The 27,965-nt window shown below is 40.0% G+C and overlaps 2 protein-coding genes across 19 annotated transcripts in view; one reads left to right on the plus strand and one right to left on the minus strand.

The window, feature by feature from the left end:
• Nucleotides 1-4,069: 4,069 nt before the first annotated feature.
• LOC122467118 (translation initiation factor IF-2-like) lies at nt 4,070-26,849 on the minus strand. The gene is made up of 4 exons (XM_043553341.1): nt 26,751-26,849; nt 21,256-22,079; nt 10,056-10,127; nt 4,070-4,307 (listed from the first exon to the last, which is right to left on the minus strand). The coding sequence occupies exons 1-4, from the start codon at nt 26,847-26,849 to the stop codon at nt 4,250-4,252; spliced, it is 1,053 nt and encodes a 350-aa protein (XP_043409276.1). The 3' UTR covers nt 4,070-4,249.
• Nucleotides 20,150-27,965, plus strand: part of ITSN2 (intersectin 2) — a 147,528-nt gene continuing 139,712 nt past the window's right edge. For 8 of the 18 annotated variants that reach the window (XR_006301097.1, XM_043604412.1, XM_043604419.1 and 5 more), the window contains exon 1: nt 21,643-21,744. The gene's annotated coding sequence lies outside the window, so the exon portion shown is untranslated. Of the gene's footprint in view, nt 20,214-21,285; nt 21,393-21,543; nt 21,745-22,011; nt 22,196-27,965 lie in introns of those variants that run through there. The other 10 variants (XM_043604413.1, XM_043604422.1, XM_043604426.1 and 7 more) reach the window with 6 other exon arrangements.

Raw genomic sequence — 27,965 nt, forward strand, 5'->3', positions numbered from 1 at the left:
TGATGAATCACTAAATTCTATTCCTGAAATTATTAATACAGTATATGTTAACTAACTTGGATTTAAATTTTTAAAAAAGGATAATGCAAACCAAAACTACAATGAGATACCATCTCACATCCTTTAGGTTGGCAACTATCAAAAAAAGAGAAAATAACAAGTGTCGGCGATGTTGTGGAGAAGTTGAAACATTGCTGGTGGGATTGCAAAATGGTCCAGTTGTGGAAACCAGTTTGGTGGCCTTAAAAAAGTTAAACACAGATTTACTGTATGACCCTGCAATTCCACCTTAAGGGATACACCCAAAAGAACTGAAAACAGGAACTCAAACAAATAATTGTATGCCAGTGTCCACTGCAGCATTATTCACAATAGTCAACAGGTAGACACAACCTACATATCCATCAATAGACGAAAGGATAAACAAATTGTGGTATATACACACAATGTAATATTATTTAGCCAAAAAAAGAATGAAGTTCTGATACATGCTGCAATACGGAGGAACTTTGAAAACATACTAAATGAAATAAGCCAGACACAAAGGAAAAATGATTGATGCAACCTACATGAAATATCTAGAATAAGCAAATTCATAGAGACAGAAAGTAGGTTAGAAATTACCAAGTGATAGGATGCCTGGCTGGCTCAGTCAGTAGGGCATGTGCCTCTTGATTTCAGGGTCATGAGTTCAAGTCCCATATTGGGTGTAGAGCCTACTTAAAAAATTACTAGGGGCTGGGGGAATGGGGAGAACAAGGAATTACTGCTTAATGAATACAGAGTTTTTGTTGGAGGCAATAAAAAGTTCGGAAAATAGATAGTGGTGGTAACTACACGACATTGTGAGAATAATTCATGCCACTGAATTTTATACTTAAAATGATTAAAGTGGCAAATTTTACGTTATGTGTATTTTACCACAATAAAGGTTAAAGCTATGGAAAATAGACAAAAAAAACGGTGAAATTATAGCTTCTATGCCACTATTTATTATCTCAAGTCTACTTCCTTTCTGCAGATGAACATTAAATATTTGCTTACAACTGTAGTTTATACGATTTATAAGGGGCTTGGTTGTAAAATATTCTAAGAATATATCTGCTTGGGAAACTCTGGCATACAAGGCAAAGTTTCTTAAAATGTGTTCTGAGGATCACCTGCATCAGAGCCACCTTAGGATGCTTGATAAAAAGTAGATTCCTAGCAAACCAGAAAATTTGCGAATAAAGCCTATGAATGTGCATTTTAAACATGCTTCCAAAGAAAAATTATGCTTAGATCTTGGGCAATCATATTGATGCACACTTGGTCAGGTTTTCTAAATTTGGTGCAAAAGGCCTGTTTCTGATGGCTCCCTAGAACTATGGAAAGGTGAGGATATTTGAGAGACTTGGGCTAAATTAACCCAACTTTGGAGTAGCTGAAGGAGTAAATAAGACCCCTCTATTAAGACTGAATGGAGCACCTGGGTGGCTCAGTTGAGCGTCCGACTTCAGCTCAGGCCATGATCTGTCTCGTGGGTTCGTGCCCCGTATCAGGCTCTATGCTGACGGCTCAGAGCCTGGAGCCTGCTTCGGATTCTGTGTCTCCCTCTCTCTCTGCCCCTCCCCTGCTCACGATCGGTCTCTCTCTCTCTCTCTCTCTCTCTCTCTCAAAATAAATAAACATTAAAAAAATGTTTTAAAAAGACTAAACAGAGTAAGATTTTTTTTTAAGGGAGAAGGAAAGCGTTTTCTATGTAATTGAGGATTTAGATTCAGGGATTAAATAAGGGAAGGGTGTATACTGTGTTCTGTTTTCAGAGGGAAAGGCTGGCATGCTACATTATTATAGTGTGCTCATTGTGAATGTAACTTTGTCTGAGGAGTCTGATTACAGCATCAAGTGCCATAACTAAATGAGACATCAAGTGGAGAAACGCCTTCTCAAGAAGCATATAGCACTGGTTTTCAATATTGTGCACAAGAATTGCCTCACCACCCCCATCCCACCCCCTGAAAATTATGATTCAGAGGTTTGGGGCGGGACCCAGAAATCTTCATTTTAAAGAAACACTCTAGCATATTTTCGTGCACGTGGTCCACAGAGCACACTTGGAAAAACAGTTGGGCTACATTTGAGAGACTGTCTTTACCTAACTCTGGCTCCCTGGATAGAACATCAAAGGAACCTTTGTAAAAGGGCTGAACTACCTATCCACTTCATGAGTCCCAAGGGGAGAGCTAGAAAGGGTTAAAGAAACAGCGGCATGATGCTACAGACAGGACATTTCTGATACTCTGCTAAGCTCCCTGGAGAGGGAAAGCAACACTCTAAGTTTCTTTACTTTAACACTAAAACACCAGCAACAACACCCCCCCCTCCCCCCCCCCGCCAACGCAGGTAATTTACCAGTCAGTGCTGGATGCGCATTCTAACCACTAGAGGGAGCCCAAGGATTTCCACACACAAACCCCATTCCCTAGCAAGGAGAAATTTAACACAGGGTCAAAGTCTTTGGGGGGCTTTATTGCTAAGGTGGAGCAAAATATAGTAGGAGCTAAAGGTTAAAAGCATTTCATTACACATGGAATGTCTTTTCTTTCTGGCTCCTCTTTAAATCTTTGCATCTTAAAAAAAAAAAAAAAGTGGTTTTCTGAGGTAGCCCAGGCTGGATTTGCCACAGTAGCTAAAGAAAAAATTATTCTAAAAATATTGTAGACTCCAAAGTTGCTAAGAGAATAAATCTTAAAAGTTCTCAGCACACCAAAAAAAAAGTACCATGTGAGATGTTATTCATTTCACAATATAAACGTGTATAAAAAGCATCACATTGTACACCTTAAATCTACACAATGTTTTATGCCAATTATATCTCAATAAATGTGAGAAAAAATGAAAAATTATTCTGACCCTTGTTAAAATGGTAAGAAAGACTTTATTCACAAATGTTGTAATAGTATCAATACTATCAAATGGGGGGAAACATCAGGCTGAACTCTGAATATGATAAGGACAAGTGGGTATCGATGGCCAAGGAACAGAGAGAATGGGTCACTGGTTGGAAAATTACTAGAGAAGACAGAAGGGGTTTCTTGCTAAACTGACTTAGCAGGATTCTAAGGCAGGCCAAGGACTTAAGACTCAAAGGTAGGGAATGAAGAACTTGATCAGATATAGAGGCTGATCAGATATCACAGGTGGGGGATTCTCTCTCAACTGACTTTGTGGGATTCTTGCTAAAAATGGGCTGTGCAGACAGGCAAGGGGCCTTGAGAGGGAGGCCAAAGTTGAGGTCCAGTCAGGAAGAGGGCACAGAGGAATCCAACTAAAGCTTGGTCAAGGAGAGAGTCTTTGTTGGGGTTTATGGAGAGAGGGTCCTTTTTCTCCTAGGTTTCCTTTTCCATCCTTTTCCTTGCCCTTCCCAGGATAAGATCAAAGTATGGCCCCCGAGGGCAAAGGACCTGTAAGTCCTGTTTTTTACTTAGCCTTGGATCTTGAAGTCCTGCCTGGCTTAACAGAAACTTAGAATAGCAATTGGACCAAATTCCCAGCCTGTAAAAGAGTAAATAATGTCCTTATCCTCTATTCAGGCATTTTTTCTCAGAGATCTAGTGGGGTGTCCTGTCCATCTGGATGGCTGGTGGAGTATTTGGGAATCCAAAATCCAAAATCTCTCTTTTACACACACAACTAACCTTGATGATATATAACTGAATATACAGAAAATACATATACCACATGTGAACATCCAATCTGATTTAGAAAATACATATCTAAATACCAAAGCCCCTTTATCTTTATAGACCTAGAAAATAGATTGAATCATATTCCCAAACTTAATCTAAGACTCCCTAGAATGTGTCATAAAAAACAAAAATTGAATGAACTATAGAATAATCCAATCATTAAGACAGTTCTGTGTGTGCTCTTCCATTCAGTGGAGAAGTAGAGAAGGCCTAGAATGTGCCAGGCAATATACTTGTTACCTTATCACTTGAAATAAACTTACAAAAGAGATTATATGTCCCCTTAAAGATGAGGAAAAGACTCAGAAAGACTATATATAACCACTCCAAGGTAAAACTGGTGGAAAGGCATAACCAGAAGTTTAATTGAGGTCTGGGTTTAGAATCTCATTTAAAAATGATTTCTATCGTTTTGAAGTAGAATATTCTAAATTGAAATGGGATCGTACACATGCATTGTAACCTATTTTTTCCAAATGATATGCCATGAATGATCTCCTACTTCATAGCCTTCAAATTCACTGTTGTTGTTGTTGTTGTTGTTGCTGTTGTTGTTTCCATAAAACTTTCATAATTCTGGAAAAAAGATGGCAGCTTGAGAAGACATGGTTGATTCCTTTCCCTATTTCATACACTCCCTTCCCCCCGCAAAATGGCCAAAGAAATATAGAGTAAGAAAAATTCTGTGTCAGCACTAATGATACAGAAGAGAAACATACAAATAAATAACAGACACTTTGAGGAATTTTACTAGATTTAGGGCAGATGGTATTAAAGAGTACCCAGGGAAGACTGTCGGATTTAGCAAATAAAAATACAAGATATGCAGTTAAACTTGAATTTCAGAGAAAGAATAATTTTTTACACTATTGGCTCATGCAATATTCATTGTTTAGTATTTGAATTTAACAGAGCATCCTGCATTTTGTCTGGCAATCATACAACCTACTCAGAGGTTCCCTGAAGGAACTTCAAGACCAGGAAGGCAGGCAGGCAGGAAGGAAGGAAGGAAGGCAGGAAGTCAGGGAGAAGCTAGAGCTTAGGTGTGGAGGGACAATAGTTGGGACTGAAAAGCATGGTGGAGCTGACCAGAAAAGCTGCATCTGGTATACCAATTAGTTGCTAAGAATCCTGTGGGTTATAGTATAGCCCTAAGCTCCTATCATGTCACATGATATTAAGTTGTAGAAAGCCTATAAGCTACAAAACTGCTTAATGGTATTTTGCACTTTGTAAAACATATATATATATATATATATATATATATATATATATGGATACGTATATGGATACATATACACATATACATATGTATATATCCATATACGTATCCATATACGTATCCATATATATATATATATATATAATATTTTATGCATTAAAAAAGTCTCAAAGGGTATGTACCAAAGACTTAACAATGGTTTTCTCTAAGTAATTGAAATGTGGATAACTACTTTTTCGTTTTATTTATATTTTATAATTTTCTTAAAAATGTATATTACCTAGGTAACTTTTTAAAAGTATTGTGTAAGTCTCTCATTGATGAACATACGCTTTTGAGTAACTATAAAATGAGATTGCAGTTATAAAATGGGCTTTAATATTAATGAATGTCTAGCCTAGATAAGTGAGCACTGAGTTTCTGCTGGGTCCCAGGCCCTGTGCTGCAAGCTGGGGATAGAGATGAATTGGACACACTCTTGGCCCTCCAAGAGTCTAAAGGCCACATTCCTTGGTGAAGTTCCTTGGCTCTCGGCCTTGCTGGCTCTGAAATCCCATTTGTCAGCCCATCTGTGATCATCTCTCATGATTCAAATTCACTGATGAACAAACTAGGATGATGTATTAATTTGTGCTGAGAATGATCATAGTCACATAGGCCAGAACAGCACTCCAAGCATGACCAGCACAGTTTTTCCTTGTGTGGTGACATAGGGAACCAGACTGTGATTAGAATGCTGCTTGCTAGGCCTGGAATCAAAGTAGGGGCAGGCAGTAACTGAAAGTTTAATGGGAACTGACTCAAGCAGGCAGGCAGTAACCTTCTCAATAAACATGGCCTTGCCATGAACTATAAACACAAGTCTGAGATTCTCTCTTCCTAGGACAATAGTAGATGGATGGGCACTGCCAAATATTATCTCAGAGATTCTCCTTTAATAAAAATCTCCCCAGACTAACAAACCTCCGTTTCCTTCAGATTGCACCCGTAACATCTACAGTCATATTGCTCAGAACCGGAGCCATTCCATTTCTTTAAAGTAATTTCTAACTATTTTTTCTTATGCTATGTTGTATTCTGACAGTTTAAGTCTGAAGGTTCTTATTTTCTTAATTTCCTTTCATAAAGGGCATTTTATTTTTTTTATTATTTTTTTACATTTATTTTTGAGAAACAGAGTGAGACAAAGCGTGAGCGGGGGAGGGGCAGAAAGAGAAGGAGACAGAATCTGAAGCAGGCTCCAGGCTCTGAGCTATCAGCACAGAACCCGAGGTGGGGCTCAAACCCACGAACTGTGAGATCATGACCCGAGCCAAAGTCGGACGCTCAACCGACCGAGACACCCAGGCGCCCCTTGTAAAGGGCATTTTAATATGCATTTATATACAACAAACTTTTAAATATTAAATGCATTTTTAAAAGATATTTCAAATCAGGAGGGGAAATAATGAAAAGAGTTTTTGTTGAAGAAGTTAGGAACCATCACACGAAAAGGCCTTCACCAGCTGCTCACTTGCTCCTCAATCAGGATCATATCGGAGCAAAATTCTTATGCTCCAATATGAATCTGAGCCCCTTCCACATTGGGTAGAAGACACCAGGCACAGCTGTCTTTTGAGGAGTCGTAAAGGAGTTGCCCCTTGGTGTAGTGTCCTTGCTTGCCAACTTATCTATTCAAATTTTCTGTAATTGGAACCAAAATCCATACAATCCACTTAATGTTCCGAGTTCTGAAGAACATGGTGTAGCCATTGTGGATTATCCAAAAAGCAGACTAAGCATATCTTAGTGTGCTTGAAGCAAAGGCATGCCTTGATCATGCATATCTGCATGTGTGCAAACATGCACACACTGTATTCATGCATGCATGCGCGGGTACACACACACACAATTACTTGGAAATACTTCAACATTCAAGAGTTAAAAAAAAAAAAAGCATTGCAATAATCACCATGCAAAATGACAAGATAAACAAATCATAGAATTGGACTTCCTGATTTTAAAGTTTAGTGTATACTGGTGTTTTGTTTTAATTTCACACATGGGTACTTTAATTTTAGGGCCTCTAAACTCTTAATCCAATCTTGATGACATTTATTCTAGTATAAATGTTTTTACAACTCCTAACATGAGAACCACCTGATGTTCACATTCATCAAGCAACTATATTTATGTATTCCAAATTTCAACATTTCTCAGCCAGTGGATACATTCCTGACTCCTTCTAAGAAGCCATGAAAAGTTTTTCACATCTCACTTTCATCATACACCAAAATAGCTCTTAAAGTTAATTAGAGTTTTGGGCCAAATACCCAGTACCTAACCATTAATTATTATTTTCTAAGTATTGAGAGTTCAGTGTGAGCTTCTAGTACATGTCAAAACCTGCTCCCTGTGCTGAGACTTACTATATGAATGACAAACCAAATCAATTCAGACTGTGCACTACATCAAATTAAAAGCAATGCTAAATTTGAAGGACACAAAGTTCAAGGACATTTTTGTAAATCCCTAAGAAGTTACCATAACTTTTTCTTCCTTCCTTCCTTCCTTCCTTCCTTCCTTCCTTCCTTCCTTTCTTTCTTTTCTTTCTTTCTCTCTTTCTTTCTTTCTTAGAGAAAAAGAGAGAGAGCATTAGCTGGGGAGAGGGGCAAAGGGAGAGAGAGAGAATCTCAAGTAGGCTCCATGCTCAGCATGGAGCCCGATGCAGGGCTTGATCCCATGACCCTGAGATCATGACCTGAGCCAAAATCAAGAGTTGGATGCTCAACCAACTCAGGTGCCCAGAAGTTATCATAATTCTAACTAAAATTTGTTGGTTGGAGGATAGAATTTTATTTTTATTTTATTGTTTGTATACATGTATATATTTATTTATTTTGAGAGAGAGAGCAGGGGGAGGGGGGGTGGGAGGGGAAGGGGTAGAGAGAAAATCCCAAACAGGCTCTGCACTGCCAGCAAGAAGCCCGATGTAGGGCTCGATCCTGCAAACCATGAGATCACTACCTGAGCCAAAGTCAAGAGTCAGACAATTAACAGATTGAGCAACCCAGGCACCCCTAGAACTTTATATTTTTTGTTTTAACTTCTAACAGTGTCACTGTCACTGCTCTGGGAAAGAACACTGAACTTAAAAAGAGAATGCTAGAGTTGTAATATAATTTCAGTGACTCTCTCTTGTCCCAAATGATAAATCAAACAGCTTCTCCTTAAGCATCTGAAAAAACTAAAATATATCGTGGCCACCATAACAAAAGTCCCAAAGACTCTTAGCATATTGCAGAGACATTTTGATATTTATTTTTTTTCTTTCATAAGAAAATTGCCATCAGTGCCAATGTCTGCCTGACAAAAATATTACAGGAGAAATCTTTTGTCATATCTGTCAGGTTTATATTGTTCCTCCTTTCCTTTTTTCCTCCAGACATTAAATACCAAAATCACAAGAGTAGATCCAGTCAGACATGTTTACACACTTTGATTCTATCTCCCTGACTGCAGTTGATTGGAACAGGAGTGTTCCTAAGTTGGACCATCAGAGTTTCATCCCAAGCAATTTGGAATTAGAACTGAAGGATTCAACCTTATTTTAGGTTGCTAGATCTATAATATTTGCACCTCAAAGAACTAGGAAAAGAAGACAACATGAAGCCCAAAGTTAGTAGAAAGTGGGAAATAACAAAGATCAGAGCAGAAATAAGTAGTAAAAAGACAATAGAAAAGGTAAATGAGGGGTGCTTGGGTGGCTCAGTTGGTTGAGCAGCTGACTCTTGCTTTCGGCTAAGGTCATGATCCCAGGGTTGTGGGATCAAGCCTTGCATCAAGCTCCATGCTGAGCATAGCGCCTGCTTAAAATTCTCTCTCTCTCTCTCCCTCACCCTCTCTCCCTCCCTCTCTCTCTCTCTCTCTCTCTCTCTCTCTCTCTCTCCCTATGCCCCTTTTCCGCCACTCACACTCTCTTTCTAAAATAAAAAATAATAAAATAAAGAAAAGGTAAATGAAACTAAGAGCTGGTTCTTTGGAAAGATAAATTGAAAAACCTTTAGCTACATTCACCAAGAAAAGAAGAGAGAACACTCAAATAAATAAAATTAGAATGAAATAAATAAAATAAATGAAAGAGGAGACATTACAACTGATACCACAGAAATACAAAGGACATGAGACTACTATCAACAGTTATGCCAACAAATTTGGCAACACGGAAGAAATGGATAGGGGCACCTGGGTGGCTCAGTCGGTTGAAAGTCTGACTTTGGCTCAGGTCATGATCTTGCAGTTTGTGGGTTTGAGCCCCACATCAGGCTCGCTGCTGTCAATGTAGAGCCCGCTTTGGATCCTAAGTCCCCCTCACTCTGTCCTTGCCCTGCTTGAATTCTCTCTCTCTCTCTCTCTCAAAAAATAAACATTAAGAAACATTTTTTAAAAAGAAGAAATGGATAAATCTTAGAAACACACAACCTACCAAAACTGAATCATGAAGGAATAGAAAATCTGAATAGATTGATTACTAGTAAGGAGATACAATCAGTAGTTAAAAACCTCCCAACAAACTAAAGTTTAGGATCAGATGTCTTCACTGGTGAATTCTACCATACATTTAAAGAAGAATTAATCCTTCTCAAACTCTTCAAAAAAATATTAATAATAAGAGGAGAAAACATTTCCAAATTCATTTTCCAAGGCTGGTATTGCCTTGACACTAAAACCAGAGAAGGACACCACAAGAAAAGAAAATTGTAGCCCAATATTTTGAACACAGATGCAAAAAATCCTCAACAAAATACTAGCAAACCAAATTCAATAATAGATTAAAAGGATGATATACCATGATCAAGTGGGATTTATTCCAGAAAGCAGGGATGGCTCAACATTCACAAATCAATCAATATGATACACCACAATAGCAAAATGAAAGAGAAAAATCATATGATCATCTCAATAGATGTAGAAAAGCATTATACAAAATTCAACATTCATTTATGATAAAAACTCTCAACAAAGTGGGTGTAGAGGGAATGTATGTCAACATAATAAAGGCTTTATGTGACAAGCCCACAGCAACATTGTCTACGGAACAAGACAAGGACGTTTACTCTCACCTTTGCTCAACATAACATTGGAAGTCCTGGTCAGAGCAATTATGTATGAAGAAGAAATAAAAGGCATCCAAACTGGAAAGGAAGAAGTAAAACTGTCACTATTTGCAGATGACATATTATATCGGAAAACCTAAAGACTCCACCAAAAAACTTTTAGAGTAAATGGATTAGGTAAAGTTGCAGGATACAAAATCAATATACAAAAATCTGCTGTGTTTCTATATGCTAATGAGGAACTATCAGAAACAGACATTAAGAAAATGATCCTATTTACAACTGCATCAAAAATGAATTAGATACCTAGGAATAAACTTAACCAAGAAGGTCCCAAATATAAGTTCTCAGTGGAAAAAAATAATGAAAGCAAAATTCCTAAGTTTTATGTAAGCTTTATAACTAAAGCATCTGTTTATGTTTTCTTATGCTGAAAAAAAACAAAACAAAACTTAACCAAGAAGGTGAAAGACCTGCACTGATGAAAGAAATTGAAGGAGACACAAATAAATGGAAATATATTCTATCCTCATGGATTGAAAGAATTAATATTGTTAAACAATCCATTCTACCCAAACCAATCTACAGATTCAATGCAATCTTTATCAAAATTCCAATGGCATTTTTCATAGAAATAAAACAAACAAACCTAAAATTTATATGGCACCACAAAATATAAAAAAACCCAAATAGCCAAAGCAACCTTGAGAAAGAACAAAGCTGGAGGCATCACAATGCCTGATTTCAAACTATACTACAAAGCTATAGTAATCAAAACAATATGGTACTGGCATAAAAACAGACCCATAGATCAATGGAACATAACAGAGAGCCCTGATATAAACCCACACATATATGGTCAATTAATTTAATGACAAAGGAGCCAAGAATATACAATGGGGAAAGGACAGCCTCTTCAGTCAGTGGTGCTGGGAAAACTGGACAGCCAAATGCAAAAGAATAAAACTGGATCACTTTTTTACACCATACACAAAAATTAACATAAAATGGATTAAAGACCTGAATGTAAGACCTAAACTCTGAGAAGACAACATTGACAGTAAGCTCCTTGACATTGCTCTTGGTAATGATTTTTTGGATTTGACACCAAAAGCAAAGGGAACAAAAGCAAAAATAAACAGGTGGGACTACATCAAACTAAAAAGCTTCTACATAGCAAAGGAAACCATCAACAAAATGAAAAGGCAACATAATGAATGGGAGGAAAAATTGCAAATTATGGATCTAACTAGGAGTTAATATCCAAAATATATCAATTATTCATATAACTCAATAGAAAAAAATCCAATTAGGGGTGCCTGGGTGGCTCGGTCGGTTAAGCGTCCGACTTCGGCTCAGGTCACGATCTCACGGTCCGTGGGTTCGAGCCCCGCGTCGGGCTCTGTGCTGACCGCTCAGAGCCTGGAGCCTGTTTCAGATTCTGTGTCTCCCTCTCTCTGTGACCCTCCCCCGTTCATGCTCTGTCTCTCTCTGTCTCAAAAATAAATAAACGTTAAAAAAAATTTTTTTTTTTAAAAAGAAAAAAATCAAATTAAAAAATGAACAGAGGATATGAACGGTCATTTTTCCAAAGACGACATACTGAGGGCCGACAGGTACATGAAAAGATGTTCAACACCACCAATAATCAGGGAAATGCAAACCAATGAGACACCACCTCACATCTGTTAGAATGGGAATTATAAAGAAGAAATGACCAGTATTGGCAAGGACGTAGAGAAAAGGGAATCCTTGTGTATTGTTGGTGGAATGTAAACTGGTGCAGCCACTATGGAAAACAGAATGGAGGTTCCCCAAAAAATTAAAAATAGAACTGCCATATGATCCAGCATTTCTACTTCTGGGTATTTATTCATAGAAAATGAAAATATTAACTCAAAAAGATATATCACCCCCATGTTCATTACAGCATAATTTATAATAGCCAAGATATAGGGGCACCTGGGTGCCTCAGTTGGTTAAGTGTCCAACTCTTGATATCCACTCGGGTCATGATCTCATTGTTCGTGAGATCAAGGCCCACGTTGGGCTCTGTGCTCTCAGCGTGCAATCTGCTTGGGATTCTCTCCCCTTCTCTCTGCCCCTCCCCTGTTCACTGGAGCGCACATGTGCATGCTCCCTCACTCTCTCAAAATAAATATAAACATTTATAATAGCCAAGACATAGAAACAATCAAAGTATCCATAAATGGGGGCACCTGGGTGGCTCAGTTGGTTAAGCGCCAACTTAGGCTCAGGTCATGATCTCACGGTCCATGGGTTGAAGCCCCGTGTCGGGCTCTGTGCTGACAGCTCAGGGCCTGGGGCCTGCTTTGGATTCTGTGTCTCCCTCTCTCTCTGCTCCTCCCCGACTCATGCTCTGTCTCTCTCTGTCTCTCAAAAATAAACATTAAAAAAATTTTTTTAAGTATCCATAAATGGATGAATAAATTTAAAAATGTGGTATAAATATGTTTATATACAATGGAATATTATTCATCTATAAAAAGAATGATATCTTGCCATTTGTGGCAACATGGATGGACCCTGAGGTCATTATGCTAAGTTAAATAAGACAGACAGAGAAAGATAAATACCACTATGATCTCACTTATCTATGAAATCTTTTTTTAGATTTGCTTAGACAGTAAATCTTTGTTCTTATCACAAGAAAAAAAAATTGTAACTATGTGTGGTGACAGTTGCTAACAAGACTTATTGTGGTGATCATTTGGCAACACATGCAAATATCGAGTTTGTATGTGTTTGTATACAAGGTTATATGCCCATTATATCTCAATGTTTTAAAAGAATTTACTGTACATGAATTGGTAAAATTGGAATACCATAATATGTAAATGAACAGAGAATGTGAATAATTCACAGAAGAAAGATTACTTTTTAAAAAATTTTTTTAACATTTATTTATTTTTGAGACCGAGAGAGAGAGAGCATGAATGGGGGAAGGTCAGAGAGAGAGGGAGATACAGAATCCGAAACAGGCTCCAGGCTCTGAGCTGTCAGCACAGAGCCCAACGCGGGGCTCGAACTCACGGACCGCGAGCTCATGACCTGAGCGGAAGTCAGACACCCAACCGACTGAGCCACCCAGGCGCCCCGAAAGATGACTTTTTATTAATTCATAAAAGTATAAAAATGTTGACCATCAAGTTAGATCATAATGACCTAAGAAAAACAAGTTAAATTGAAAAATTATTTTGCCTCGTAATTACAATTTTTAAATGTAGATGAAATATCATTTTGAGGAGGGTGTAGTGGAACTGGTACACTCCTACGCTGCTATGACGGTAAATTAATAATAGTCTTATAGAAACTATCAATAATTATTTTAATGCAGCAATTACAGTTCTGAGAATTAATTTTAACGATGAACGCCAAAAGAAGGAAAAATGGTACCTATGAAAACATTTATTGTGAAATGTTTTTTATATACATTTAGGTGTTTAGAAAGAAAATGTAATTTATAATAATGAAAAATTAAAATCAGCCAATACCAGGAGAATCATTAAGTAAATTACAGTACTTTAGTCAAGAGAAAGTATGCAGTTTCTAAAGATAAATGTGGAAAATACAGAAGATATGCTATCATGGAAAAGTATTTATGACTTTACCTTAAGTGAAGAAAAGCTGAAAATTATGCGATGAATCAGTCAAATAATAAGTATTTTTTTAAATACACAAATCCTAGGAGGAAAATGAAAGAGGTTTGAGTTGTTGTTATGATGCAACTGCATTATTTAAAATCTACCTGTACTTCAAAACTATAGAATTATTAAAATAATGCTGTTTGGAAAATAAAAATAAAATGGAATAAAACCCCTTTTTTTCTCAAGAAAAAAGTGAATTTTAGAAAATAAAAACATTGCTGGATATGGAGAGGTTGGTCAACAACTTTCTTAAATACCAACACAATGCTGGCATTTTCCAGAACAGAGAATTGAAAACAAGGAGTTTTCAATTCTCTTGCAATTATTTTTTAGAACAAAATGAGAGATGGAGAGATAAATGGATGCAAAACATTTACACAAAGATTTTCACTAATTACTTCTTGATGAAAATAATAGGCAATCTCTTAAAGATGACTTAGTCTGGAATCTATCTATCTACCTATTAATTAATTTATTTATTTATTTATTTATTTATTTAAGAGAGGGAGAAAGCACATGTAAGTGGGGGAGACGGGCAGAGGAAAATAGAGGGAGAGAATCTCAAGCAGGCTCCGCACTCAGCACAGAGCCTGATGTGGTAGCTGGATTCCACAACCCTGGGATCATGACTTGAGCCAAAATTAAGAGTCAGACACTCAACCAGCTGAGCCACCCACGCGCCCCTCGTCTGAAATCTTTTAAAAAAATTTCTCCTCCTACAAATGAGTGAATTGTGGGAAGCATTTCAAAGTGGGGTAAAAATTCTGTTGCTTCAAATGGACTGTCTATAACATTGGGCAGAAGCCAGGCACAGGTAGGTACATACTGTGTTTCACTTACGTAAAATCTAGGCACTGGCACATTTACAGTGTGTATACTTTACGATCTGCAAGTTATACCTCAATAAAGAAGAAAAAAAATGTTCTGTAGTCAGATCGTTTCACAGAATTGAAAATCAGACACAGACATTAAGATTTTATTTTCCTTCAGCTGTTTATTTGGAATGTAATGAAGCTCTTCTAAGTATTTTGAGTAATCTGACCTTACTAAATTACCTTGGGTCAATGTGGGTGGTCGCGAATGGCAAGATGTTCATTTAATTAACTGCTATGGCTCACACTGGCCAGACTGAGTGTACATCTTTAAGGCCACTGCTTCTACTCCTCTTCAAATGATCAGGTGGGATTCTCCTTAAAAAGTATTTACATGACTGGGGCGCCTGGGTGGCGCAGTCGGTGAAGCGTCCGACTTCGGCCAGGTCACGATCTTGCGGTCCGTGAGTTCGAGCCCCGCTTCAGGCTCTGGGCTGATGGCTCAGAGCCTGGAGCCTGTTTCCGATTCTGTGTCTCCCTCTCTCTCTGCCCCTCCCCCGTTCATGCTCTGTCTCTCTCTGTCCCAAAAATAAATAAATGTTGAAAAAAAATTTAAAAAAAAAGTATTTACATGACAGACTCTTAAAGGAAAATAAGGAATAAGACCATCTAAGTCACACCCTCCAAATCCATGGCCAACACAGAGAAGAGGAGTGCACTGTGGCATGAATTCCTGACTGCAGTGGCAGGAATCACATGCTCCAGGAGCATGACACCATGTGTCTGACTGCACAGTGGAACCTGACCTACTATTTGCATCTTCATATTTTGGGGAACTGTTCTTCCAAGATAAATTACTTTGGAATTTCCTACTCATGTATATTTAATACAGAGAAACTGTTAATGCTGTAATATAGTGAGAGGAAGTATTGTAGGGTAGAAAGACCATGGTCTTGGTAGTTATAAAAATAAGGATTCAAATTCTAGCTCTTCCACTTTCTAAATATGTGATTGTGGAAAAATGATCCAATTTCTCTAAATGATAGTTTCTTCACCTGTGAAGTGCGGTTTATAAAATACCTGGCATGCACTGTTACCTTTTGTTAGAGACTATATTTGTATTTATATTTATATGTGCCAGGCACACCAGGCAAGCAATGGTCGTGGTGGTTAAATGTTAGGAAAACTGGATAGTAGCCATTCTCATCACTTATGGCTGAATGACTTCATTCAAATGCTGTACTTTTTTTGACACTCAAGTTATGCAAAAAAGGCACAAACATCCACCTGTTGAGGAATGGCTTCTAAGGTTCAATTAATTTGCGAGCAAGTCTATTTTTGTGCTTCTTTGCCCTCCTATGTGATTCTACCGAGTTAAACATTTTTAAACTATAGGTACTCGAAAAAGAACAAGGCCTATTTATTGGATACATGCAACACAAAGGGGAAAACAAAAGAAATGGCAAATAGCTCTAAGCACCCAATCCTAATCTCCATCTGAGTCCCAGTGCAGAGGTTCTCCTGGGTGGAGAATTCTGGTCATTCTGCCCTCGGGTGGATGAGAATGGCAACCAAGCTGAGGTTGCTGACACCATTTTGGGCAGTGATTTAATTGCCCTAATGTTTAGATGTTCATCTTGTTCTTGGGGTAAATCAAGACAGGGCAAGTTATAAGGGTATCATCTAAATGAACAAAATGTGGCCTCCCGTTTGCCAGGGATCTACCCTTGCACCACAGCAAATACAGAACTCCATCTCTCTCTCTCCTGTGAGTGGGGGTGTGGGCCAGTGTAGGGGCAGTTGTCTTTCTTGTATTTCATTGGCTCAAGATATTATCTTACTTAGAAAGAAGAAAATGGTAATTCTAGAAATAAAAATGTTTGTCCAGCTAGACTGGGCCACATAGTACAAAATGATCTGATCCACTGTAGGTTTTAAACAAAAACATTGTTGCTATCTGAACCCAGAATAGCATAGCCTGTGTTTCTCTATTTAAAAGGGAAAAAAGAAAAATCACAACAACCGGGCATGGGAAAACTACCCACACAAGACTGAGGCCTGATTTTACCTCTTTCCTTTCATACCAACCAAGGTTAGATGATCACAAACAGATCCTTACCCTGCTTCCCAGAATTGTTGTGAGGATTAAATGAAATAACAAAATTAATCCATCAAGTGCAAAATGCCACATAAATACTAGTGAGGTTATTACAAGAAGGGAACTGGAATCGCTCCAAGTTTGTGCTGGAGACGGCAGCAATGAACTGAACAGACAGCTGGGCAAATGTGCCAGACAGGAAGCACGTCTGACTTCTGAATACAGGCTTGATTCCCTTTCCCTGAGCTACACCTGCCAGACTGGAAGCCCCTAGTGCTTCAGTCATGAATGGGCACGTCCTGTCCAGAGCTCTAGGGCCTTGCCCCAGTCTGGCCTTTGGCTCCACCCTGCTGTGCTGGCCCAGAGCCAAGTCTGGGCTGACTTCCCCTCTAATATGCCTGGTACTACCTCTTCCAGTACCATCAGGCCTTAAGCCAGCATCTCAAGTTTTGCATGACACAAGCGGCCCAATAATGAGAACACTCCTTCCTGCGTGCTCGGGAATTTCCCTTCCCTCCTCTTTCCCCTTAAATCATTCGTATTTCCGCTTCTTCCATATTTCTCATCTACGCCAGGGCTCCAAATAAGGATGCAGGAGGTTACCAAGCCGGTAACAGGGCAAAGGAACCAGTTTGGCCCATTAACCATGCCTCTGAATTGGGTCAGCTGCTTCCACTAGTGCTAATTCCTTGCTAACTCCTTGTTTCCAGTAGCTAAAACATGATAGGTTCTCAATAACTATTTGTTGAATGAAAACAAATATCAAATTAATGAATCGGCAAATACATACCAGATGAAACCCTAGGCCTTTTCCAGGACCCTGACTTCCCATATCCCTGACCTGCTTTTCAACTGCTCTTATGGTCAAAATACTAGGGCAGCCTCAGCTTGGTTTCCCAGATTGACTTTGACTTTATGTTCTATATGCACAAAGAATGACTGTCAGCACATCTATTCTTTTGTGTGGGTTTTGAAAGAAAAAAGAGACTAAAAAAGAGACAAACCTCACTTTCCAGCTATTTCTCAGAAGAAATAGAATCATTCTGATAGAATGTGTGTGGGTATGTCTGTATCTGTGTGTGTGTGTGTGTGTGTGTGTGTGTGTGTGCGTGTGTGTGTGTGTTCAAGAGTAGTATAGAGATATTTTAAGGGTTTTTTTTCCTACAGAATAAAAGAGACACCCTGGCTAAAAATCTCAGTTGCTAACAATAGAGGCAGATTATTCCCACCAAAGACAGAAGGTAAAAGGGGCACAGCTTTAGATTCCCACTGCACAATGCTCCTATCTTCAGATGCCCTAAGGATCAGGAAGGTAGAGCAGGTTTTTCTGGTGTTCAATAGTAGTTTAATACTGCTACATCTATATGAACCCAGGTGATAGCAAACAATCAAATATACGTGTAATGCCAGAAGGAGATGAGAGAGAGAATGGGGCAGAAAAAAAGTATTTGAAGAAATAATGTCTGGGATGCCTGGATGGCTCAGTCGGTTAAGTGCCCAACTCTGGATGAGGTCATGATCTCAAGGTTTGTGGGTTTGAGCCCCATGTCGGGCTGTGTGATGACAGCGCAGATTCTGTGAAGAGTCTGCTTCAGATTCTGTGTCTCCCTCTCTCTCTGCCCCTCCCCTGCTCATGCTCTCTTGCTTTCTCTCTCTCTCTCTCTCAAAAATAAATAAACATTAAAAAAAATTTAAAGAAATAATGTCTAAAATTTTTCCTAATTGATTAAAGATAGATACAGGATTGTAAATGAATGCCACACAGAACAAACAAACAAACAAAACACTGGTGCACATCAGGGTCAAGTTATTGAAAGTCAAAGATAAAGAGCAAACATTGAAAGCAGCAAGAGAAAATAGCATATTACACAGAGAAGAAAATGATCTGATCAACACCTGACTTTCAGCAGAAACCAAGAAGCCCAGAAGAGAATGGAAAAACATCTTTAAAATGCTGAAAGAGAAAAAAACCCTGTCAATCTGGAATTCCATATTCAGGGGACATACAATTCTCATATGAAAGTAAAATAACATTTTTGGATAAAACAAAGAAGACTTGTACCCAACAGACCTGTGCTACAAGAAACAATAAGGGAAGTTCTAAATTATTTATTTATTGCATTGTCTTGGAGATTTACTACTACTGGAGGCATTACATATGAGCTCTAGATTCTCATAGCCTTCCTACTCTATAGGATAGATAATTTATTTATCTCATGGGATGCTTAGACTCTGAAATTGCTTATGGTCTCTATTATAGCCTCTTCCCACCATTGTGGGTTTGTTCTGAGGGCAGACGGAGTAGGAATGGGGTTAAGGATGGAATCTAATTAATTAAAACAAAGAGAGATTGATAGAACATAGCATATATATGGTTGGGGTGGGAAGAATCAGTGCAGGTAAGGAAAACAGATTGAGATTAAATGCTCCCATGGTAAAAGCTAGATTACCAGGAATAGACCCAAGAATCTATCCTAAATTGTGGAAGAAGTTGGGGAAGAAAAATATACCTAGTCCCCTTCTTGACCTCTCAGCCTTCTCATACTATAGTAATTCCTAATCTTCTTTAGATTTAACAGGTATGCCCATATGTCTAAGGTAGGACTTAGTTCCTTCAAGTATCTGATCACCCATTAGGCTGCAGGTAAACAAGAGTGGTGGGATCTGGGAAATACCAAGGAGAGAAATTACAGATACAGTTCCAAGGTATGATCTGTGAGCAGAAGAGGATGTCAAAGAAGTAGGATGGTGGATATGTCACCTATGTAAATGATAAATACCGAATGAGTAGGATAGGATGGACAAATTGGCTTCAAGATTCCTTACGGAACCCTGAGATATAATGTTTTAGCAGTCGGGATACTACAGGTTCCCAGTTGTATACAGGACACCAATTTCCACGACAGGTTGCTAAATTTTTTACTTATTTTAGGGAGATGTTGAAATATTTTTTATTTGTTTATAAATATTCCTTTTTACAAACTTCATTTTTATCCAGCCATGGATTCAGCACCTTCTTCAGAAAGAAAAAGGACTCGGTGAATTTCCCCAGGTCCAGAACCCAGAAAACACAAATGGCATTGACCAAATGGAGGGAGGGATATAGAGACTGGCAATCTGCCTATCAAGAATTAAAAAAAACAGGTTTCACACTAGGCCAAGTCTCTGGAGCATTATGTTGAGAAGGATTCAGAGGTTTAGACCCTTAAATATGGGCTCTGAAAGGGAGTACCACAATTAATTGGTGAGGTCTGCCATGAGAATGAGACCATATGCTCAAGAGTGTTGTCCTTAGCTTGGGTGGCTTATTTGCAGATTGACTGGTCCCCAGTAGATAAGAGACTTCCTGGACTAACACAAAGGAGTCAGGCCTCACTATGTCACTGAAGCACAGGACCTGTCTGTCAGGTCTTGGTCAGGTCCTAATCCGAAGAGTTAGGAAAAACACCGAGTGTGAGAGCGGGAAAAGCCTGTTTATCATCACTGATGTTTGCTAAGTCCCTCACATGGGTTGGTTGGCCAGATAGGCCTAAGCTTTGGAGCCATCCCTCTCAGGCAGCCTTGCCATCTTCACCTGCCCTAACAGGTAAGTAATGAAGCCATGGGATCATTTGATCTGCACAAATTTCTCCTTTATCTGCTTAAGTCCTGGGGGGGGGGGGGCGGAATATGAGTTTTGTACCTGGGACCAGCCCCACTCTGCCTCAAAAAGCCAAGAGAATTATTGGGTCTTGTAACCCCATTTTGTTACACCCATAGGAACAGTGACTCCTCCTCTAACCCCAGCTAACAGAAACCCTTTCTCTTGAAAGAATGCTGTGTTGGGGCGCCTGGGTGGCGCAGTCGGTTAAGCATCCGACTTCAGCCAGGTCACGATCTCACGGTCTGTGAGTTCGAGCCCCGCGTCGGGCTCTGTGCTGACAGCTCAGAGCCTGGAGCCTGTTTCCAATTCTGTGTCTCCCTCTCTCTCTGCCCCTCCCCCGTTCATGCTCTGTCTCTCTCTGTCCCAAAAATAAATAAATGTTGAAAAAAAAAATTTAAAAAAAAAAAAAAAAAAAAAGAAAGAATGCTGTGTTAAGGGGAAAGGTATATGGTAGTAACTTGAAGTCTGGTGTTTTGTGGGGAGACCAGGGACCAGAAGGGTTGAGAAAAAGGTGATACTCTGATCTTCAGTTGTCAGGCAACTATAGCGTGGGGAAGAATGTTCAGACCTGCAGGTAGTGGAGTTTGGGCAGAGATGAACGTCTTCTTACTGCTCATGAGAGTATACGGGGTAGTTGCTCTCCCAAGTGGAGGCAGGTGGGGAGGTCCCTACCTTGTCGGTCTTTGTCATGTGTTACAGAGGAGTGAGGAATGCTGAATGGATGACCATTGGGTATGGTCAGTTCTTCTGCGGGCTGTAACAGACCCATAAACAAGCGCAGGAACAGCCTCCTTCTCCTGCCCCAGATTCCCATTCTAGGAGAATCCCAGCTCAGATCAGCGCATTAACCCGAGAGAGGAAGAAGACGCCGGAGAGCACCCCATGTGGGGTGCAACAGGCATGTGTCAGACTCGTCTAGGCCTTCCCTGAAACCCTGGGGGTTCTGCAGAGGCAGGAAACGCACCACCCAACCTCAACATGTCACCTCGGGGAGGAGGAGCCAGGTGGGCCGTCGCTGCTCCAGGAAGGGCTGCCGGGTCCCGGGGCTTCGGGGCCTCCCCGAGGGGAGAGCGGAACTCTGGCACCAGGCCCGCGGGGTTCGGTGCCCCGGGACTCTTGGGGGTGAGGAGCCGCGCCCGGGCCAACTTCGGGTTCCCGACGGTGGGGGAGTCGGTGCCGGCCGCGGGCTGGCGGGCGGGCCGTCAGCCGCCCGGCCCGTCGCCTACCTCCCCGCCCCCCGGCTTCCTGCGGAGGCCGCGGCCGCCATGTTGTTGTGGGGCTGAGGCGGCGCCGCGAAGCCCGAGCGGCCGTGACACGCTGCGCAACAGGTTCGCTGTCGGCGGCCTGGCGACGAACCGGGCGGCGGCGGCGACTGCCGAGCAGGGTCTCCCGGCGTCCGCTCGCTCCCGCGCTGCGGGTGCCGAGGGGCACGGGGTCGCGCTGTGACGTACGGGAGGCGCGGCGGGGGCGCCAGGTGGGTGAAGCGACTGGCCGGGGCTGCGGCAGGGCGCGGGGCAGGTGCGGGCGCCACCGCGCTCGCCGCGGGGAGGCTCGGCGGGCCGGGCTGGAAGGCGGCTGCGCGTCCCCGCCGCCGCGGACGGGCCCTTGGGAGCCCGAGCTAGGCCCCTGGCGGGCTTGGCGGCGCCGGGCGGAAACCTCCGGCCCCGGTTCCTGCCCCAGCGGCGGGGCCAGGGCGGACGCCGAGGGGCCGGGGCTGGGCCGCCCCTTCCCATGCGGCCGAACCCCGGCCCCCAGCCTCTCCTGGCAGGTGCGGACGCCGCTCAGGGCCGGGGGTGGCGTGGCCCCTCGCTTTCAGGGTGCCGGCAGAAGGGGGCCCTTAGGGGCACCCTAAGGGAGCACCCCCCCCCTTTTTTTCCCCCCCGCAGAATTGGCTTTTCTTGGTAATGGCTGGTTCGGAATGTCAGGTGAGCCGCATCCCGGTGCGTCAAAGTAGTCCCAGTCACGAGAGGCCAGTGGGCGGATGCTCGGCGTCCACCGCTCGCGTTAAACCAAAGTTGGGGAATGTTACAATTTGACTTTAGCGTTATTGATTTCCAGGGTATACAAAAGCGCGGAGAGATGTAATCTCTCAGGCCATCGTAGTTTATTCCTAATTATTGTTGTTGCTGTGTTGTTGTTGTTGTTTTTAAAGATGCCTGCCTGTGCTTAGTGAATGTGTAAACCCAGGCGGAAACTGCAGATGGCTTTGCATTCTTTAAAAAGATGCTGTATTTGGGTGATTAATCATGCGCTTTGTCGTTGAATGATTGCCGATGGCAAGTATGCTTCATTTGAGACTTGAATTAATTATGAATTAGGAATATGTTTGATAGAGCCAACCAGTTTATTTTAGGAATTAAGGGTTACACAAACATGATTGCTTTCTTAAATGCTCTAGTTTGTTTTTTACTAGTGTTTACTTGCTTACCCAGAGATAGGCGACGTGTGACTTGAAATTTTGTGTTGTTTTAGTCAGCTTAATTTAGGTGGCATAGACTCTGTAGGTTAAGCTTCTTAAGCCTCTTAAGAAAATTGCCTCTTTCCCTCTGCTTGTTTGCTATATTGTTAATCAGTGATAAAACCTAAACGCAGTCTATAAACATCACCTAAAACCTTTACATGAATTGATAATAATATCCCTCAAATTTTAAAGATAGTAGCAACTCTGTTCTGCATATCTTTAGGTTTCTTTGGCTGTGCCTATGATTCTCTAGTAATGTCTCTCTCCTGTCCAGCTTTATTGAAATATGATTGACATATATCCCTTGTAATTTCAAAAGTGTAGAAGGTGCAAGTTGTTAATTTAAGAACAAGCAATTTTGTATTTTTGGAAGGCATGGGAAAATGTGCATTATTGCTATTGTAATATTAATGAGCAGCAGAAGAGCTTGCATTTTTAATGCTTTAATACATTTATTCCCTCCACTCACCTTTATAGTGAAAGGTAGAATTGTCTGACAAAACTTGACCTGTACTGAATTATTGAGCAGGGAGGTACTATTATTAGTTCAGCAGATCTCAAGGCTAAAATCCTAGTCTCTTCTGAATATGAGGAAATGTGTTAGGCATGTTCTGGGATTGCAATTATAGTTATAAAAAATTGCATTTTTGCAAAAATAGAGTAGTATAAGGAACCTCTATACACCTATCACCCACACAGGAGCTTTCAGGATTTTCTTTATCCATCTCTTTTTCTTTCATACCTTAATTTTTGTTGTTGTTGTTATTTCATCCTACATACTTAACACATCTTTTTTTTTAAAAAAAGTGGAAGTTTTTTTCCATAACCTTAAGATTTCTATTTTTAATGTGTCTTTAATATGAAGTTTCACAAATTTCAATCCTTCTAGAAAGACAAAAAGAACATTTATTGGTCATCTCCTTCAACTACTTTCCTCAGTATTAAAATATATTTACTGCGGTTATCATTAATTGAACACTTATTACTGCTAGGCCCTGTGCTGTTTTGCATAATCAGTTAAAGCATAATCAACAAAGATCCTATGAGTAGGGTTACTTTTTCTCCTGAGTTACTTTTTCTCCTATCAAGTAGATAGGTGAAATGCTAACCTGGAGGTTAACTGACCACCCTTAGTCTCTGAGCTAGTAAGTACAAGAGCCAGGTTTCAAACCAAGACCTTTTAACTTCAGCCCCTGTGCCTTTATCACTCCTCTTGATTCAGAAATTTAAAAAAAAAAAAAAAAAAAGTCGTTTGGGCACTCAGTAAATATTTGTTGAGTAAATGAATGAAAGTACATGTTAATCCACTGGTAAGTAACTAGCATTTGTATGTACTATATTTACTTGTAAAGCAATTTGTGAACAAGTTCCAGAAATGATTCAGAATAAACTAATTATGTTACTAAATTATATCACTAAAACTTGTATTACTAAAAATGTGGTATATTTATAACAGTGCATTGGTTTTTGGTTGTTTTTTTTTTTTTTTTTTGGTATGCTGATCTTTTCAATACCTTATTTATGGAAAAATTTGTGGAACAACTGTTTTTAAAGAAAGACTAAGAAAAGGGGCGCCTGGGTGGCGCAGTCGGTTAAGCGTCCGACTTCAGCCAGGTCACGATCTCGCGGTCCGGGAGTTCGAGCCCCGCATCAGGCTCTGGGCTGATGGCTCGGAGCCTGGAGCCTGTTTCCAATTCTGTGTCTCCCTCTCTCTCTGCCCCTCCCCTGTTCTGTCTCTGTCTCTGTCTGTCTCTCTCTGTCCCAAAAATAAATAAAAAACGTTGAAAAAAAAATTTAAAAAAAAGACTAAGAAAAGGCAGGCTTTTTTTTTTTGGCGTATTAGTTGTTAAAGTCAGGATTCCACGTGTGAAATAGGAAAATAAGAATGTTTAGAATCTGTAAACGAGTAGATCTAAAGATGAAGGTGCATCAGAAATGCTGTTGTTTTTTTCTTGAGTTCATTTTTTGCTTTGTATCCTCCTGTAACTATTGAACATAGTCACTGATGTTAGAGTCCTGTTGGGTAGATGTAGATGGTGCATATTTGTAGGTATTCTTTGAAAAGGGGGAACTGAACTGGTTTTAAAGGATCTTAAGGCAGAGAGGAAGTGGGGGAGGAGAGGAGGAAACTGAGCAGAAATAGGGCAGTGAATACATCACGAAATAAGGTATTTATACAACTGTAAGAGGGCAGCATATTTCATTTGCAAATAGTATTATTTTAAGCGAGTCACTTGAAAAATCATTTCACAGCTATATCAGGACACTGAATGATTTAGTTACTTGGGAAGCTATTCAGCAGTAGTTATGGGAGACATTTAGGAGATCTATTACCAGACAGTAGACATTTAACTTGTTTGATTTAAGCAACTCTTCTATGTTTTCTAGATTAGTTTCTTCACTAATGCATATTCATTTTAGAAAAAGTATATGTGGTTAATAAAAATTTCATTTATTTTCATTTTAACTATAGTAGATAAGATATAGGCTTTCAAGATGAAACCTCCTGCTCCTAACTCCCAACATGAAATACCTGTATGGTCTTGAGCAACTGATTTTAATTCTCTAAGCTTCTGTTTCTCATTTACAAAACGTACCTGTCTCATAGTGGTATTGTATGTAATAGAAAGTATTTAGCACAGTGACTAATTAGTATGGGTGCTCAATAAACATTACCATTATTCCAACTAGCTTTAGTGAGAAATTTCAAACTAGCTTAATCCTTTTTTTGTTTCTTTTTTGGTCTTTTTACCTAAATGACTGGAAAAGAAATTCCCTTTTTGGCACCTTAATTTTTAATCTTATCATCAAAACAATCCATGTAAGAAGTCTGGAAAACAGAAGAACTGACCCACAATCTCATCTCCCCCTAAAGAATCTGCCTCCCCCGCCCCCCTTAAATTAGGTGGGATGTAGCCTAAAGGAGGAAAGTGTCTGTATCTGCAAAAGAGACTACTGCTTTGGATTATCACTTCCAAGTCTTTGAATCCAGGTGGTTAAACAACTTATGCTTTTCAGCATGAGGAGCGCTTGTCTAGTATGAGATTGACAATGGGAAAGAATAGTCAAGAATGGTGGGCAGTTGGGGTGCCTTTGTGGCTCCATAGGTTAAGCGTCCGACTTTGGCTCAGGTTATGATCTCAATGGTTTGTGGGTTCAAGCCCCACGTCAGGCTCTGTGCTGACAGCTCGGAACCTGCTTTCTGTGTCTCCCTCTCTCTACCCCTCTCCCACTCATGCTCTCTGTCTCTCAAAAATAAATAAAACATTAAAAATAAAAATATTAATAAAAAAGAATGGTGGGCAGTGGCAAACTATAGAGTCCATGTAGATGAACCCTAGCAGGGTTTTCTCTGACAGGAGGACACTGTTAACTGGTGCTTTATCATTTTCTTTTTGCTTAAACACATTGGCATGAATTTCACATGTGTAGCGTTTGGTGATTTTACTTTTTGGTGGACATGAAATACATTTTGGTAAGTATAAGTGAGAAATTCAAGACTCATGAAATTTGCAGAGAATGATGTGGACTGAGATGCACGTGTAACGCGCATTTTCTAACTTTGTGGTAAGTCCTAAAAACCTGAATGGTAGAAGAGAAGTCATGGTTTAATTTCCACTTAACCTTCTTTCACTGTGAGCATTTTAGGCTTCTCCTCTGCTAATGTTCCAGTGAAATGCTTATAAATTGATGTTGTCCTGCTGCAGAGACAGCCTGTATTGGAAGGCTTTCCCTGTCCACCTCTCCTTCCTTCTAATGTGTGGTCCTCATTCTGTGATTCTGACTTGGAGTTTTTGGCTCCTTCAGGATCTAGAGAACAGAATCACTTGTATGATTGAGATGTTAAGAGCCGTTTAGACTAGATACAGATAACCCCAACCTTTTTCTGAACGTTACTCTCCCGTACCTGGGTTTATAGTCTTTGTAGCATGGTGGTAATCTCATCTTGATAAAGTACATGCTGTAGCTCCCTCTTAAATACATCTTTGTTATCGCTTTCTACATTAGGTTGACTTTACCTCATCTTTGTCTTTCTGGGGGCTTCGGTGGGGGAAAAATGCCTTTTCCCTCTGTTTTCTGTCATCTGCTTTAACTTTTTCTTTGTTCTTAACAACCATCTTTCATTCTAAAAATTAAACCCAACAGAAGTTACTGCTCATTCATGGTACCAAATTCCTCTAACAAATATTATGTGCGTACAGGCCAGGAACTGCCCCAAGCATTGAGCATGTAAGCAGTTGACAGAATATACAAAAATCCCTGCCCTTATGCTGCTTATATTCAAGAAGAAAGAGGAGAGACAATCAACTGTCTAGAAGTTAGAATTTGCCAGGTGCTGTGGAGAAAAAGTAAGGCAGGAAATGGGAGTAGGGAATGTGTAGGTAGTTGGGTGGGGGGTAATTGAGAGAAGTAAATTTGCCTTTTTCAAGGTTATTATTAAAAAATGAAAGACCTGGGAAAAGATTATTGTTTGTGCTTTATGTGTTAACTTATATTTCACGTATTGTATTTAGCAAAATTTATTATTTAAGGCTTTTTTAACGTTTATTCATTTTTGAGAGATGGAGAAATGAGTGGGGGAGGGGCAGAAAGAGAGGGAGACACAGAATCCCAAGCAGGCTCCAGGCTCTGAGCTGTCAGCACAAACCTCGTCACAGGGCTTGAACCCACGGACTGCGACATCATGACCTGAGCTGAAGTTGAACGCTTAACCAACTGAGCCACCCAGGTACCCCTGTCATTTTAATATAACTATTGGGTTTGCACCCAGCAGATCCCTGAATATTTCTATGTTCTAATAACTTAAAGGCAGACAAACAAACCTCAGATACAACATGACTAGAGCAGAGATTTATCAAATGGTTTGGAATAGATACCTTAATTTTACTTTTCCTAAAAGCACTATATTGTGTTTGTTTTTAAACCCTATAGGCTTTCTGTTTATACCATTTTTATTGTGATGAGTAATATATGTTCTTTTGGAAAATTTGAAAGCAACAGGGGAAATTGAAAGAAGAAAATAGTCACTGAGAATCATATTACCCAGAGAAATGGTCTCTCTTAATACTTTGGTAGATATCCTTCTAGAAATTTGTCTTTGCAAAAAATGGAATTATATACTGTGGTGTGTTACCTGCTTTTTCGCTTACTAACATTTATCAAAAAATAGTTCTATTTTATTGCATACTTACCTACAGCATAGTTTTCTTGACTAAATAATACTGCTTTGCTAC

The sequence above is a fragment of the Prionailurus bengalensis genome, chromosome A3, assembly GCF_016509475.1.
Source record: "Prionailurus bengalensis isolate Pbe53 chromosome A3, Fcat_Pben_1.1_paternal_pri, whole genome shotgun sequence".
NCBI lineage: Eukaryota > Metazoa > Chordata > Mammalia > Carnivora > Felidae > Prionailurus > Prionailurus bengalensis.